The sequence below is a fragment of the Caenorhabditis briggsae genome (assembly GCF_000004555.2).
Source record: "Caenorhabditis briggsae complete genome, chrX, whole genome shotgun sequence".
NCBI lineage: Eukaryota > Metazoa > Nematoda > Chromadorea > Rhabditida > Rhabditidae > Caenorhabditis > Caenorhabditis briggsae.
The window spans coordinates 13146141-13163383 of NC_013491.2; the positions used below are offsets into that span (position 1 = coordinate 13146141).

A 17243-nucleotide genomic window follows, 5' to 3' on the forward strand; every position below is an offset into this window, starting at 1 on the left:
TTCGTTTTTTTCTTATCATCATCTTCTTCTTCTTCTTCTTCTTCTTCTTTTTCTTCTTCTTCTTCTTCTTCTTCTTCTTCTTCTTCTTCTTCTTCTTCTTCTTCTTCTTCTTCTTCTTCTTCTTCTTCTTCTTCTTCTTCTTCTTCTTCTTCTTCTTCAACTTCCACTCATTTTCTTTTTCCCTCCCACTTTTCCTTCTACATATATATTCTTGTGTTTTGTGAGTGAATGTATCGTAGATGGAAAGAACGACTAACGACCGCGGTGAGTGTTTGGCGTGAGTGGCGTGAGCGCCGTGGGTTTACAGTAGGACACGCCCACGGAGACGAAGCAAACCCCCGAGGAAAACGTTTTGGGGCTACCGAGAAGGTGTCTCGCCTTGGAAGTGGGAATGAGAATGAGAAAGAGAGAGAGATAGAGAGAGACCCACCCCTCCCTCCCCGATCTTCCCACCTACCTCGGATATTTTACTATTTACCTCCAACATCTCCCCTGAAAAATTTTTCCCTCCTCCCCCAATCTCACACCATCCACCTTCTCTTCCGATTTTTCCGATTTCGAACATCTCATTCCGTTCCTCATTTCCATTCCTCATTTACAGTAAAGTTGCACGGAGGATCGGGCTGCTCACCCGCGGCTGGACGTTTGGCACATCTGCATATTCTCATTCTTGGCCCTTCTGCCAACTCCAGAACAGCAACATGCTTCTACCGCTGCTAGTCAGCGTACTGCTTTTTCGAGTGAGTTTTATTTCGGCGTTACCTTTTTTCTCGGGTATACTGTATTTTTCCCACATTCTTAATTTTTTTGTATCGTCGTATCCTCCCAGTAATATTACATCCATTACAGTAATCAGGCTTTTGTAAACCTGTAGGATTTTTTCAACTAGCCAAATGAGACAAAAAAAACGTGAAAAGTCTTGCAAACTACTACCGCTACTCAATTATTGACCTCTAGACTCGAATTATTCTTGAACCCACTTAATATTGTTCCGAAGTCTTCATTATAATTGCCATTCATGTCCAAGATGATGTATATTTTTTCACTTCCTCCTTTTCCGCGAAATTTTGATTCTGTAGAGAGCCAGTCTGACCTCTAATTCTAACTTGCTGTATTTCCGACGCCCCACCAGGTTGCCAATTCTCACTCACTTAACTTCTTCAGGAGGTCGCCCACGCTTTTCCGAAACGCTAGCCATTCAACTGACCGGCAGGAAATGGAAGAGTAGAAGAAGAGACAGAGGCCAGCGGTGGTGAAAATCAAAGCGCGTAACTGTTTAGCCTTGAAGATTCCAGTCAAGGGCACTTTGTTCATTCTCGTCCCTCTATTTTTCTCGCGTATCTCTCTTCAAATTGCGCACTTTTGCAACTCTTTACCCGTCTGCTGCTATCGAACCCCAAAAACGGCTTCGGGAAAGAGCGAGCGAGAGCGATAGGCTACTCTCGAGACTGTGTCTTGTTTCTTTCTTATTATCTCTCCTCTCTTTCGTTTTCGGTTTGATCATCAGTTCGGTTTTGTTGATTGTCTCGGTGTCGGCGGTCGCGCCACAGAAAAAAGGCGCCAAACTGACGGACGGGAAGCCCGAGAGTGGCCCCTTCGCATCGCGCAACGGCTACTTTTTGGGAGAATATGACCAGTTTTGTTGCGTTTCAAAACCGAAAACACTATTTCGCACCATACACACACAAGTCAGCCACCGTGAAAACATTGATGAACCCCGGGTCGACACCGGGGCCCGAGAGATTTGAGATTAAGAATAGAAAAGTGGGCGGAGAGGTAATCCAATTGGTTTTTGACAATAAGACAACAACCCTTCGAAAAACACGGAGGGTTTAAAAGAAAAGCTAGAGAGCCTGTTGCTGCATAAAACCTCATCTAGATAAAACGGCAAAGATAACGAGAAGTAGAAGCGTCAGAACGCATTGGTTGGCAAGGATATATAACGTAACATATAGCTAAGAAAGAAGGGAGGAAATTTGGATAGACGCTTCAAAAAAAACTCGCCAATAACATAAAACTCCCTAGATTCCGTTCAGGATAACGGCAATCCCACAGGCTTCTAGATAATTATTTTAACCCTCTTCCAACGCAAAATTTCGCGCGTTTTTCACACTTTTCGAAGATCGAAAATATAGACGCGCATGTTTGTTTGGGACTTTTGCAATTTTTAGAAGATTTGGAAGGGTGGGCAGTGCAAATCAGGAACTACAGTAGATGATATCTGTTCATATCTTTGGAATTTTGTAAATTCACCGCGCTAGCCAAACAATGTTTTTCTTATGGCTATCATCAGATTCAACGCTAACCGTCCATCAGGCGACGTGCAGGGGATGAAATAAGCAATTCATATTGATAAACGAGGTGCAAAAGAATTCTTTGAACATCCACACTCTCTCTTCCTTCCTTTTCGATCTTTAGGAAACGCTTTTCTGCAGAAATGATTCTGCGAAATTGGACACACACACAACTGTCGTTACGGTGCGTTGATGATGACTGACAAAAAAGTCGTTGAAAGAAAAAGGGAACGTTAGATCAGAACCCGACCCGAGATACGGGCGTCTGATGGTCAATCAAATCCACGCTTCATTGACAAGTGTCTGTCGGAACTTGAAACATGGAAAAAGTCTTGTGTCTCCGTCCTTTGCTGAATAAAACACACAGGAATACATCTGCAGAGTAAATTTACAACTTCAGATTACAGTCCCTAATAAAACGATGATCACCTTTTTTCATTCAGAGTTTACTACACAGGGATTAGGGTAGTCTGCAGGTGTGACCTAGGTTTTTTTCTGCTAGTCTGGAAGTTTTTTCTTATTCTTGTTTTGAGACTTAGCAGAGGAGAAAAGTCTAGCAGAAGAAAAGTTCGGTTTCTTCATTTCCTCTCAAATTATTTTATCACCTCCTCTTATCGGCACGTAGAGGGTAGAAGATTCAGAAATATAAGTTAGCACGTAACTACTAAACAAACTGTTTATTTCTTCTTTGGGTGTTCTGAATGACTTCCGAGACAACTTGAACTTTGGCCGTAATACGGGTGGCGACGAAAACTTGGCAACTTGCAAACACATACTTCAATTTATAATCAGATCAACATAAAGACAGAAATAAAAACAATATACGGAACTAAAAGTTTTGTTTCAGAATGCGATTGCATTTCTCCCATTCTTCAATGAAGATGACTTGAAATATACATTTGGAGTTGAGACTCATGCGAAAGGTACCAAAAGCAAAACAGGGTCAAAAAATTAGGAAAAAAACTTTCAGTCCCATCGCACGAGGAGATCGATCCAATGCCGTATTATCATTTAAATGGAAGCTTGCACAAACTGGAATTTACGGCATTTGATAAGATGTACAATTTGACCCTTACACCGACTCTCGCAAAATTGCTCTCATCTGGAGTGACGATTGTGAAGAAGAACGAGAAGAAGGGAGGATCGTTGGACTTCGGATCAACACTTGACAGCTGCCATTACCATCATTACGGCGAGAAAGTGTACGCTGCTATCAGTAACTGTGATGGCAGAATTGTGAGTGAAAGCGAATGGGTGTGGTGGAATGAAAACTTTTGTTTTTTAGAAAGGGACAGTTATCGACGATGGCGAAGTTATCGTAATCCACCCATTTCCGGATCACCATGCTCATCGATCAAAACGAGCCACTGAGAATGGAGCCCATGTGGTGTACAAAAGAGAAACGCTAGCAGGAGAGCCAAAAGATTTTTGTGGTCTTGATAACGTTGTGACCGAGGAGTCTTTGGTTGAAGATGAGAGTGCGATTTTCGAAGATGTCTTTGTCACTGGACAGCGATTGACTCAACAGTCAGATCTTATTGTAAGTTAGCAGTCATTTTCAATAGAACAAAACATTTGTTACAGGTCGAACTGGCTGTGTTTGTGGATGAAAATCTGTGGAGACACTTCAGCAGCAAACACGGAGGAATGGCAGATCGAAAGCTTCAAGATTACACTCTCACTCTTCTCAACAACATTCAGATCATGTACTATCAGCCAACAGCAAGTCCTCCACTCACTTTCCGAGTCATTCGATATGAAGTGCTTACAAGGCAACCAGTGAGTACCATTATATTTCAGGAATAGGGATTTAAAAATTTTGTTTCAGTCCGCTCTTGCTGGCTACCTTCACAATCATGGAAACGCTCAAATGTACTTGGATCGTTTCTGCAGATACCAGCGAAATCTGGCTGTCCGTGATTGGGATCATGCTATTATGCTAACTGGGTAATTTAAAGTGACGCATGCGGGCGAAAAAAGGACACGTATCTAATTAGCTGTGGTTGCTTTTTTCAGTTACGACATCCATCGCGGTGCTGGATCTCGTTCAATTTCCGGGATCGCTCGTCTCGATGGAATGTGTGATCCATGGAATACGTGTACTTTGGCCGAAGGATTGGATTTCACATCTGCGTTCATTGGTACCCATGAACTTGGGCACAGCGTTGGAATGAGACACGATGAGCCATACTGTCCCTCGAAACACATTATGTCATCGTCACTGGGTCCCGGAAAGGTCACGTGGTCAACTTGTTCGCTGAGAGATTACCATCAGTTCCTGCAACGACTTGAGTACGTTTTCTGCTTCATTGGATAGAGATATTGAAAAAACGGTTTGATTTCGAAAATTGAACTAATTTCTGTCATGTGTCGTAATTGGGTAACACTCGGATGCACTTGAACAGTAGGGGATGATTTCAATCAGTTTTGTGGTTTAGAATCTGAATCTCAGGGGTCAAAACCAAAAATCTGAAATCATCTCATAAATCCATAACCTCATTACAGTGGACGCGGAAAAAACTGTCTCCGCGTGTCAAATATGCCGAATAAGTTGGAAATCTCGTCCAACGTAAAACCCGGTCAAATCTATGATGCGAATCTTCAATGCGAACTGATGCATGGAAACGGATATCAGCAGGTTGGTTAAGACTTTGGATGAAAAGAGACACTTTCTTTTTTCCCTCATTAATCACCTTTTTTGCACCTCCTCTCTTTTCCGCCCCGCACAGTTTGATTTAAATTTTTTTGCGAAGGGGGTAGGCGGCATCCTGTGAAAAGGGTTGTATAGGAATTCTTTTAGTAGAAGAATTCTGAGAAATTCATCTAAGGTATCTTGATATCTTCTTTCTTCTCTTTCTTCGGTTTCATTCTTTGACCGGTACATTGCAACACATCCGAAAACAAATGTAGTTGGAAGGGGCAAAAAAAGAGAGTGAGAGATAAAGGGTGAAACGGAGAAGATGAAGATGTTCATTCGATTTTTTATTCTCGACATTTCCACTTCCGTTGCGCGCCCCCCTCCGAATCAAATAGCAGCATCTTTCGGCAATCAGGGGGTAACAGAATCAACAGCAGCACCATCAGCAGCAGCAAAAGAAGAAATCTTCGATAAAAACGATATTGACACCGTATTCTAAATATCGTTTTTTCCTTCTTCTTCTCCTTCCTTCAATCTCATCCGATTCTCTTTTTCCTGTGTCGATGTCAATGTTTCTCTCGCTCATCTCAATTCACATGTTGTCCGTCTAAGGCGGTGTGAAACTTTTTAAATCTGACACAAGAAGGAAGAAGGGAAAAGTGACAGAATAACCACACGGGGTGAAATTGGAAAGGAGGAGGGGAAAAGTTGAAAGAAAAAAACACGCTGAAATTTATGCGCAATGGACATGTCAGGTCAGGGGTAAAATGATGTTTATTTACAGGTCACACCTCGTCAAGACTCGTATGATGGCATTTGCTACATGATGTGGTGTGGACAGTCGTCGTTCGGCAGAATTATTACCTCGCATCCGGCGCTAGAAGGTTGGTATTTCTAAATTTCAAGACGAACATAAAAACAACACAAGGGGTCGTATGTGAAATTGACCGCAACGAACATAAAGATGGACAAATTGAATAAAGTGCAATGAACCCTAGAAGCACCAAACAACATCTCCGACTAGGGACCAAAAAAGTGTGTATTCCAGGAACTTTCTGTGGACCAAGCAAGTGGTGTCAACTCGGAAGATGTGTACCATGGACCGGAACCAACGAAATTCAGCCACCAGTTCAACACGTCGCTCCTGTCACCACTACCCTTCCATCCAGAATCGACGGTTCCTGGTCTGGGTGGGGAGCCACTATCTGCTCCCAATGTACATGCAATGGAATTTTGGGATCTGTTGGTCTTTCGATTTCTCGCAGGTAATGAACTTTAGGTTCTTCCGTCAACCAATTAATTTCTATGTTTTAGAACATGCTCGTCTCCATACCCAGCCAACGGCGGAAGCGATTGCATTGGTTCGAATTCTCGAGCAGTTCTTTGTTCTCGTCAGTGCGGTCGTGCCACCAAGTCTGTCGATGAGGTACTTAACGGGGCCGTTCGAGGCTTTGTCTACCCCACAACTTTTTTTTTCTGTTTCCGTTGACACCATTCTCTTTATTCACTAATTTTCCTTTCAGTATATTAGCGACAAGTGTATGGAACAGAAACGTCTGAAGAACGACCGCGAACTAACTGGAAAAGGTAGTCAACTCAACCGTTTCCCGCAACGAGCATGCAAAGTATGTTTGGGGAAAGAAGAGAACAAAGAAAATTAGTGGATTCGTTTCCGTCGGGCCGAAGGGGGGGGGGGGGGATTTTCTCTCTTCTATTAAGTTTTCGCCTCCCTTCACACTACATCTTCAAACCGTTTCGTCACCGGTGTCATTGGACATTGCCTAATATGATAAAAACGTTGATTAGAAAAAAAGGAAAAGAGAGAAAAATAGAGAGGGAGGGGGTTGAAAAATAATAGAGAAATAGACAACAAGTCCAACTAATAACCTCGCTATTTGAAAATTATAAAATTTCGTGACGAATTGGGGGAAAACAATAGAAAACTGGTTATCTTATCAAAGTTAATCGAATGATAATTTGATTCAGATCTCAAATCAAGTCGTCTACTTTTTCAGGTGTTCTGCGATGTTCAACAACACTACGGAAGTCAACGCAATTACCGATTCTTTGGTGACAACCTTCCGGATGGTACCAGTTGTGGATACGATAGATATTGTCTTGACGGAGAGTGCTTGGCATTGTCTTGTAACAACAATGCTCTTGTGAGCCGAGACCAATCTTGCCCATCTGAAACTTGTCCAATCACTGACCAATCATCTTCTTTGTACCGTGGAATATGGTCTACTTGGAGTCTCTGGACGAGTTGTTCGGCTACTTGTGGAGGTGGATATAGGAAGCGGTAAATTGGAAACTTCAAGGCTCCCCTGTATTGAAATATTATTTTCAGTAACCGCGCCTGCTCCATCAACGGACAGTGTGAAGGAAGTGAAGATGAAACCGAGATTTGCAACTCCGACGCATGCCCATCTGTTCTTCGTACCGGAAACGAATGGAGTACCTGGACCGAGTGGAACCATTGCTCAGTCTCATGCGGTCGCGGATCCCAAGCTAGATACCGCAAGTGTCTCAGTCCGCACCGTACCTTAGCATTCGACTGCCCTGGTGAGAACAAAGTCACCGACGAGCTACGCATCACGTTCTTTAAAGGTTTACTAACAATTTCTAATACAACTTTTTCGTTCCGTCTTTTTTCACGAGATGGAGAGAAAGGGATATCCAGTCTTTATCTTCTTTCTTCTATCATCGCTTCTGCCTACACACTGCTTGGTTCCATTTTGTTTAATCTTTTGATCCTCATTTTTTTCCTCACTTGTTAAACTTAATTAACTCGATTAATGTTTCCAGACATCCCAAATGCATGTGTTCCAAATAAGATTCAGCTGTTATTTTTGAATATTTTTCAGAGAAAAACATCGAAGTCCGCTCTTGCGACAATGGGCCATGCAATGCTATTGGTGTTTGGGGAACTTGGGGATCATGGAGCACTTGCTCCACATCTTGTGGACCTGGTACTCTTGTCAGACAGAGAACTTGTAACAGAGTAAGTTTTAATCATTTTCGACTTCTCTAACTTTTATATTCTTAGGAACCATGTGACGGATCAGCTCACGAACGCAGATCTTGCAACGTAGCCACATGCCAAAACGACGGAGTATGGTCTCTCTGGAATGAGTGGTCGGATTGTAGCAGAGTGTGCGGGAAAGGGCTCAGAAGTAGAAGCAGATCATGCTTCGGAAGTGGATGTTTGGGAGCAAGTTCTGAGCAACAGTTCTGTAATGAGCAAGCTTGTGCTACATCGAATGCAAATGATTGGGGAATGTGGTCGGCGTGGTCTCAATGCTCGGTAACATGTGGCGCCGGAGTGAAGAGGAGGACGAGGACGTGCCGAACTGGTAACTGTCCTGGAAACTATAAGGAGTCGGCTATTTGTAACGATAGGGATTGTGAGAATAGGAATGCTGCCTGGGGAGGTGAGTGGAAAATCTAAAAAATGTTTGATAACCATTCATTCTAACCCTTCAGATAATGAGATTACAATTTTCTAAACATAACTACTAACAAAAGTACAAAAATAGTAAGTTACTAATATGTTCTTTGTTATCAAGACCTCCTGTTGTCATATTTAGTTCATTATCCCTCTTGTCTGTCGGTAATTAAAATTCTCCCCGTATTTTGTGTCAACGAAAAAAACCGTGAACACTTTTTTTTTGTGTTTCAATTGGATCCGCCTATCCACACCGTTTTATCAGCGACCGCCGCTTTTGCAAGAGGTGTTTTGATCCAATTGATATATAGTGTTCAATCACCTCCCATATATCTTTTTCTCCCCTTTGGCGTCAGATTGGTTTGGTTCGCAATTAATGGGATGATATAGAAAAAGAAATATGATAATCTGATTCAATTTGACTTGCATCTCGCGTTTAGACCATATCATTTTTAACACCCGGAAAGAGAAAACCGATATTGTCCTAGAATCTTATTGAAAACTCGAGACAATAGTTTAGGAAGGTCACTCGAAATGAAACAACTTGTACAAGATGAGAAAAGGAACACACCTTAGAAATCAAAGTAACAAATCCTACAAAACTGTACTGTCCTTCACCTTTGTGTGTCCTATTTTTTCAATTAAAATTTGAAATTTATTCCAAATTTTTCAGGATGGGGATACTGGTCATCGTGCAGTGAAACTTGTGGTGATGGCGTTCGTAAACGTGTCCGAAAGTGCTATGGTAGCGGAAATTGCGATGGACAGCAATATGAAAAACAGTACTGTAATCTAAGGACATGCGACTTCCGAAGAAAGTTCTAGATAATAATAAAAAATGTTCATCATCTGAGAAACAACTTTACGATATCATGTTTCTTTTTGACCTCATCATCCTTTTTTTAATGTTGTATTTATTGTCTTCATTCTCGTTTTTCTTCCTCTCTTCTCCCTCCAGTGGCTCAAAACCCAACTATCACTTTTTCTTCATGTAAATACAACATCTCCATTCCCTCACATCGTTTCTCAATTCCTCTTTTTCTCACCTTCTCGATTCCAGATTCTGATCCCGTTTCTAGTTATCTATGTCAATTACAATCGGTATTTTTTGTTTCCCTTTTTTGAATCATTCGACACACATCATCAATCGGTTACTGTTTTTCTCTTTTATCATTTATTTTCCCATTGAGCTATAGGTATTGTTCCCTGAGTCTTCACTTGTTAGACCAATAACTGGTCGCTATCATAATAACGGGTATCTTTTTTCTGCAGACGTTTAATAAAAAGAAAATATTTTTATGTATTGCCGAAATCGTTTCCCAGATTCTAGACCTTCTAGATTGAACTCATTGAGTTTACTTCTCTAGAATATTAGGTTGGCGGGAAAGTCTTTGTCACTTTTTCAATAGTTTATTTCTCAAAGAAAAAATAACCGAATAATTAATTATATTGTCCATCATTATCAACAACATGTCTCCAACGTTCCCTCAATTTATGGATTCCATTGCGGTAGAATCCAGCCGGGCGTGAGGCGAAGTATTGTTTGAGTGCCGCTTCGACCGCTCCACGGGAATTGAAGCTTCTTCCTTCGAAGGCACGTGTCATATCGCCAAATAACCAATAGTCGGAAGAAGCAAGATCAGGAGAATACGGGGGGTGAGGGAGAACATTCCATCCATATCCCATCAGCTCCTGCTTCACTTGTTTCGAAACATGTGGGCGAGCGTTATCATGTTGATAGTACACTTTCTTGTCTTTCAGGGCCGAACGGTCGACTGCTTTCTTGAGGTTTCGTAGTTGAGTAGTGTAGAGGTCTCCAGTTATTGTTTTGCCCTCGGGCAGAAGTTCCCAGTAGATGGGGCCGTCCACTCCCCACAACACAGAGAGCATAACTTTTTTCGGATGAAGGTCGGGTTTGGGGACATCCTGTGGGCTCTCTCCTTCTCCAACCCACTGGGATTTCCTGTGGTGATTATCATAGAAGACCCACTTCTCATCTCCGGTTATTAGCCGGTCCAGCCATCGATCGCCCGCGTGGAGAGTGAGAAGAGTAATCGAATCGTCGACTCGGCGGTCAAGGTTGGCTTGAGTCAGGTGATGAGGTATGAATCGACCAAAAAGTTTTCTCATTCCAAGAGACTTCAAATTTTCAAGGACTGTGCTATGGTGAACTCCGAATGTGACAGCTAGTTCACGGCTAGATTGAAATGGATCCGATTGCAATGCGTGCTTCAGCTTGTCCAAATCCAACTCACGGGGTCTCCCAGAGCGATCCTTTTCATCGAGCGAGAAGTCATCTTTTTCGAAACGATGGAACCAATTGCGAATAGTATTGTAGTGAGGGGCATGTGTGTTGTACACATTCTTCAAGAAAGTTTCCGAATCCTTCATCGTGGTGTGAGATAGGAAGAGGTAAATCAAAACATGTCGATGTGAATAGCAGTGGGAACAAACATATCGTTTCAATTACAGATGAGGAGCAGGGAAGGAGATGGGGACTTGTTTATATGGAAGGTTCTTATCACCTTGTTATTCACTAGAGTCGATATCATACACAGCCTCCATATACGAGAACAGTGATTAAACAAACAGAGTGACAAAGACTTTCCCGCCAACCTAATATTTTTTGTTTTTTTCTTTCGACTCATTCTCTTCTCCCCATCAAATCTACATTGTCTCCTTCTGTGTTATACTACAGTATTTGTGACAATGAATATATTAAAATCATATCATCTCAAGATGAACACAGTGTCTATTCATCTAATCAACCGCCCAACTGATAAGAAACAACAACAATTTTATTACTTTCGTTTCCTATCGGAAATGCCCTAGTTTTGGGGAGTGATTGTATGACTACACAACAACCCCTTTGATTTTTATTAAGACAAACTATCCGACGATGATCACGAAAAAAAGAAATCAAGTGATAAAATGGTCTTTAATTTTTACTTTTTGCTTGTCAACGATAGGTAACGATAAATATAGCGATAGGTAGCACGTGGTTTTGTCAGTTTTCAAATATACATGTGTACTTTTAACTGTTCCTCTCTTTTTTTCCTCTGATGCATACCTAAAATTAATTTTTCTGGCGTTATTTCACTTTCCCATTTTTTCCCGACTATTTCTGATTTCAATTATTCGAAAATTTACAAAACCGGTTATAATCAAACCGTTCAATCTTTGCTACAAAAATTCCTCTTCTCTGTTTTTGCGAGATATGGGACTTCAATGGTTCAAAACGGCCTTGAGAAAGTAAAAAAAATATCACCCGATTCAGTATATCTTTTTGTTAGTAGCTACATTGCCATTGGACATAAGTCAGATCTCATTGAACACTTAACACAAGGTATTAATGAAGTAAACAATGCGATTCTTGCAGTTTAGTTGTTTGTGTCTTTGTTTGTGTGGCTGTACCATGACTATCAAGTGGGAAGAAGAAGTGGAGAAGAAACTTCTGGAGTACATGAGTCACTCATCTACCACTGGAAATGAAGGTGTGAATATATAGAAAACAAAATAAATTTGAAATTTCAGCGGAGTTTGCGGGAGTTGTGGTCAAGGATTTGGAAGAAAACGGATGGACGGTTTACAAACAGACAATTCCAGGCACTGATCGTTTCAATGTTTATGCAACTTATCGAAACTCGGATCCAAAACGTAATGATTTAGTAATTTGGAGTTTAGGCGGTTACTAAAATCCTGGTTTTTGAAGTTTTGTTGATTTTTCTTCCTTATTTTGGGAAATTATTAACCGCATTCCCTCTAAAAGAGACCAGCTCAGACCATTGACTTCAAGCTCAAATTACTCGATTCCTGTAAAAAATATCAAAAATTTGTGGGCCTCTAGAAGAGGAAATACGGTATTCGCTCAAAATGCAGTATTCATTGAGTCTAATTCAGCTTACTGTGAATTCTTGAAGCGGGAGTCCGCTAATTCCAAAATTTTTGAGATTTTTATATCAACCGATTCAGCATTTTGGGTCGGGAAGAAAACTCTCTTGGAGGATAGTCCGCAAATTTCTCGTTCTTAAGATATATGTCAAAAACACGTCAAAAAAATCAACGTTAAGGGTGCAGATTGCACCCTCAAGGATCTTGTCACTTGTCGAGCTCCCTAATAGAGAGTTTTCTTCGCGACCCAAATTTCTGTATTGATTGATATAAAAATCTCAAATTTTTTGGAATTAGCGGACGTCCCCTTTAAGTAGGACACAACCTTACACATGCACTTTGAGCTCCACTATCTCAGTTTTAGTGAAAGCTTTTAAAAATCTGCTAATGTTGAACAGGCTGGTGAAATTTGTTTGTTCGTTTTGTTCGCTTACAGATTTTTGACACCTAAACAAACCTATTTAATATTCCATTCACTTCTTTTTTATTAAAAAAATACTGCTAAATAAGTGGACACTTGAAACCTAAACACCTTCATTTCAGATGTCAAAGTGCTTTTGAACACTCATCTGGACACAGTTCCTCCGTACTTTCCACCCACCCAAGACGAGAAGAATATCTACGGTAACGGGTCGAACGATGCTAAAGGTATTTTTTTTGTTTTGTAGATTCACAAAAAAAACTCTCAAAACTGTTTTTTGTTTTTCTATTGTGCCCGGAAATCTTATGACCTTCGGTCACTTGATTTTTGCCCACAAATGCCCTGCAATGTTGCGAGAAAAGACGAGAAATTTCATTTTAATGTCCCATCGGTGTAGCCCACCGATTGTATAATAGCGGATGTGAAAGAAGAAACACCTGTTTTACGAGATTGAACTTTGTTCAATTCCATTTCACTTCTTGGTAGCCATACAAACTTCAAATAGAGAAAAAAACTTGCAAAATGTCCATAAGTGTGATGGATCATTTCAAAAAGGAAAGCAATTATCAAAACATTATTGTCTGGTGACTTCTGCACTTTGTCTCCACACAAAAAAATGTCTGCAAATCGGATGTGACAAGACAAAGCTGTTTCAGGACAACTGGCTGCAATGGTCACAGCCGCCATCATTATTTCTAATACTGACGAGGATGTTGCAAGGGCATTGGGATTACTCTTTGTGGTAGGAGAAGAACTTGACCATGTTGGAATGATTGTAAGAAGAAGGGAACAGGGACTCTTTGAGTTGAAGGGAGTATTTATTCCAGGAAGCAAATAAGCTGGAGATTCTACCTGAGTACTTGCTGGTTGGAGAACCCACCGAGCTAAAGTTCAGTACTATTCAAAAAGGAGCATTGAAAGTGAGGAAACATTTTTGAAATAAGCACGCCTTGGTTTTACAGGTGAAGCTAACTATCACTGGCCAAGCTGGACATTCTGGATACCCAGATTCCGGATCAAGCGCCATTCACAAAATGGTCGAGGTTCTGAACGATGTTCAAAAGTTCCAATGGCCATGCGATGCAACCTACGGAGATACTACCTATAATGTTGGAAAAATTACCGGTGGACAAGCTCTTAATGCCTGGGCCGCTCATTGTGAAGCTGACATTTTCTTCCGTGTAGTCACTTCTGTAAAGAATATCAAGGATCTGCTTGCGGGATTGGTTAACGGTACGAATTCTAGAACTTTCCAGTACACAAACCAATATTGCAGGAAGAGCCAACATTACTCTTCTCAGCTCTAATGACCCGGTTATCTTGGATGTTCCACCAATTGAAGCCGAGCTGGATCAAGTATCCTTCAACACTGACATCGCTTACTTCGACGCGAAGGACAAAGTGAAAGGCAAATATCTGTTCGGTGGAGGCTCAATTAAAAATGCTCACTCAAAAAATGAGTTCATTCCTAAAGTAGAGCTTCATCAGTGCACATCCACTCTGGTCAAGCTTGTCCACCATCTTTATAGTAATCATCATTGAGATTTCGTGGCATTTTCTTTTTTATTGTTATTGTGTTAGATAAAACTTTTTGTATAGTTCAAAGGCAATAAACTTTTTTATTTAAGAAAGATTGAAACCGGGATAACTTTTTGGCCACCGTAATTGACTTCAAAATCAAGTTTGTATTTACGATGACTCGTAAATAAGGTTTTTTTGAAGGTTGAAGCAATAAACACTAGCGAAAGTTGGTACGAAATCAAAATCTAAAGGTCATTTTGGTTTTATGGCTTGCCAGTGGAACGATTGTTTTCGGAGTGAATAATGGTTCATCTGAAATTGGTCTTCTTGAACTTTAACAAAACAATCAAATTTGTTTCTTGATAATATAATTATGAGTCAAAATCACAAAGAAAATCAATTGAAATAAAGCTCATAGGTTAGATTCTCGATATTATCGATTGTTAGGATTGTTAAGGAGTCGTTCGTTTCGAGAGATATTGTGTCGGCATGTCTTGATTAGTTTATTCTAAACAACAACGCAGCATCTGCAAGCCAAATGGGAGGTGAGTCCAATTAGAATGATTGGGAAAAGTTATTGGAATCTCAAACTTTAATTACTCTCGAAAAGAATCAAAGCCGTCTGAAAAAGAATTTGTCAAAATCCGCTCCAAATCATGATAGAAACAGCATGTATCTCCAAATGAGCAAGTCGGTCAGAAGATTCGTAAAAAGTGATCAACGGATTGATAGATACATGAAAATTCTGTTCTGCCGACGAGAAACTATACACGGTAGAAACAGAATTCTAATTGAAAAACCATCAAGTTTTTAACTAGCCCCGTCGCCACACTTGAAGCCTTGACTATTTTTCATAAAAAGTTTTGGGTCCAAACACGTGTACATCCCTCGTTGGAGCCATCGCAAAAAAATATTGAAAGCAGTGGATCGATTCATCCCCAAAATACCTTCTTGTTACAGTTCCGAATTTCCCAAAAAAAAAACTCTTGGATGTTGTGACGAACAAATGCAACAACTGTCATAACCTTTTTTGTAAAAAGTATTCCGTCAACTTTGATTGAATTTTCTTGTAGATAGGGTCATTTTGCGAAACTTACACGACTTTGATTCTGTTCCCATACTTTTAGAGGGCGCTGTACATATCTTCTAGTTTTTTGCTGCTGAAACTCTCACAAATGTTTAACTATCTTTATTGGTTTATAGCATTTGGTTTCAAATTAACACGGATTGGAAAAAAAACAGGGAACGAAATCGGAACAATATTGAGATTTTTAACTCGCAAAAAAAATTTTCAGAAATAGATGGAAGTGCAGGTATAGCGGTGATAAACTGTTAAAGAAATCACGGTGCTAGAAAATAATGCTAATGAAATAAAACCACTTCAAATGATGTATTTTCCAGCCTGATTGAAGCGTCTCCTACCGGGAAAGCATTGTTGTTTCATCGAATCGTATTCGAGTTCCTCTTCTGTTGATCTAAAATTGAAATTTTCGAAAATACTTTAGCTTAGAATTACACTCACAGAGTAGCTCTGACAAACGACTTGGCTGCAATTGTTGGATGTTCCCGTTGGTAGTGCTTCAGAGAGTGGCTTGGTTGAGGAAAACGAAGTTTGCAATCTTGGCACTCGTATCTGCAAAACTATTTGAATGAATAATATTTCAACTCGTGGTCACTTACAATTTGAAAGTCAAGTGATTGAAAATATGCATGTGTCGATTTCTCAATGACATCTCTTTTTTTGCACAGCTCGCAAGTTCCCCTTCTGTTTTGGAGCGGCATGTTTCTGCTGGTTCCATTAGCCTAAAACCATTAACTTTTTTAAATTTGGGAGTTCAAAACTTACGGCCTGCGTCAAAAAAGGACTTGGGATACTTCCCAGTTCTTCTGAAGTGAATTAATCCATGGCAGAGGAACCGGGGGAGAATGGAACTTCCGCAGGTTCTGTCTTAGGAAGCGTGAAAAAATGAAATGGTTTAGATAACTCGTTGGCTCAAAACGGTTAAGTGTCGTTATTGGCTCAAGCTGATTTTCCTCCAACGGCTGCTTTTCTCTGACCACATTTTCCATTTGTGTAGATTCAATGGAATCTGGTGATGAATACTGTTCCTCGTCGATCTCAGTTTTTTTGATTTCTGAAATGAGAAGATTATGTGAATTAAAAGAATTCAAGTTTCTCAGGAGTAGCAGTAGCAAAACGGAAAGTTCAAAAAAAATCTTGCGAACTTCGAAAATAATTTGAGTTTATTGTTTTTCGAGGCTGCAACTTACGCGATTCCTTCTGCATCCCCACGCTTCTGTGGGTGACATGAAAATCGATCGAGTTTTGAACCATGAACTTTACCAACTCATCGAATTTAGGCGAAGGTTCGATGTCTATGATAACAAGCATGGCTCAACCTGAAAATAATACAATAATGGGTCTACAAATTATTGTACGGAACAAGAAAAACGAGAAAAATTTAGCTTGGTTTCTTTTCAGAAATAAGAAGAATAAAAGTGGAAGAATAGAAGTTCATATGCTACTTTTTCCTTGTGCATAATTCCGTGATCTTGGGATCCGTGATCTTGGGATCTACTCCGTGATCTTGGGATCTACTCCGTGATCTTGGGATCTACTCCGTGATCTTGGGATCTACTTTTCCAGTAACCTGAGTTTCCATTATCATTATTCGTTGATTATTCGGAAATCACATCAGAGGATCAACATGTTCTTTTCCATTCTAAAAAACGCATCGTGGAGTGTTTTTATAAAATGCTATACAATTTACATACGCCCTTTACTCGAATATGGAACGATAGTACCTTCTCCAATCTTAAAGGATCATATTAAAAAAATTGGAATCGGTGCAAAAGTCATTTGTTTTCAGAATTTTCAAAAAATTCAGGATGGCATACACTTCATACTTTGAAGCACTGGAAGAATGTCAGCTAAGTTCCTTGAAGTATCGCAGGCTCTATTATGATTTGGTCTACACGTATAAAATTATTTTTTCCAAAGAAATTATCATGGAGGTTCCAATTTTCGAAATA

At 40.3% G+C, this 17243-nt stretch overlaps 4 protein-coding genes across 4 annotated transcripts in view; 2 read left to right on the forward strand and 2 right to left on the reverse strand.

Moving 5' to 3' along the window:
• CBG16734 overlaps positions 1-582 on the reverse strand; it is a gene marked incomplete at both ends in the record, with an annotated part of 3012 nt that extends 2430 nt beyond the window's left edge. The window contains 2 exons of the mRNA XM_045239988.1: positions 1-197; positions 479-582. The exon at positions 1-197 is cut by the window's left edge and continues 3 nt beyond it. Coding sequence (XP_045096050.1) covers positions 1-197; positions 479-582 — 301 coding nt within the window. The remainder of the gene's footprint in view (positions 198-478) is intronic.
• A 119-nt stretch (positions 583-701) lies between these two features.
• Positions 702-9202, forward strand: Cbr-adt-2 (the record flags this gene model as incomplete). Its single annotated transcript, XM_045239989.1, is given in 17 exon segments — positions 702-740; positions 3142-3217; positions 3265-3530; positions 3580-3759; positions 3774-4073; positions 4123-4241; positions 4311-4586; positions 4800-4932; positions 5717-5816; positions 5981-6197; positions 6247-6358; positions 6456-6557; positions 6948-7231; positions 7280-7575; positions 7773-7933; positions 7979-8363; positions 9051-9202. 17 exon segments carry the CDS (start codon positions 702-704, stop codon positions 9200-9202), a joined length of 3198 nt encoding a protein of 1065 aa, XP_045096051.1.
• Positions 9203-11792: 2590 nt separating this feature from the next.
• On the forward strand, positions 11793-14231 carry CBG16737 (the record flags this gene model as incomplete). Its single annotated transcript, XM_002645028.1, has 7 exons — positions 11793-11871; positions 11912-12034; positions 12812-12916; positions 13346-13464; positions 13517-13609; positions 13652-13922; positions 13966-14231. 7 exons carry the CDS (start codon positions 11793-11795, stop codon positions 14229-14231), a joined length of 1056 nt encoding a protein of 351 aa, XP_002645074.1.
• Positions 14232-15591: 1360 nt separating this feature from the next.
• CBG27816 lies at positions 15592-16602 on the reverse strand (the record flags this gene model as incomplete). The annotated part of the gene is made up of 5 exons (XM_045239990.1): positions 15592-15685; positions 15733-15843; positions 15891-16013; positions 16252-16345; positions 16482-16602. The coding sequence occupies 5 exons, from the start codon at positions 16600-16602 to the stop codon at positions 15592-15594; spliced, it is 543 nt and encodes a 180-aa protein (XP_045099887.1).
• Positions 16603-17243: the final 641 nt, after the last annotated feature.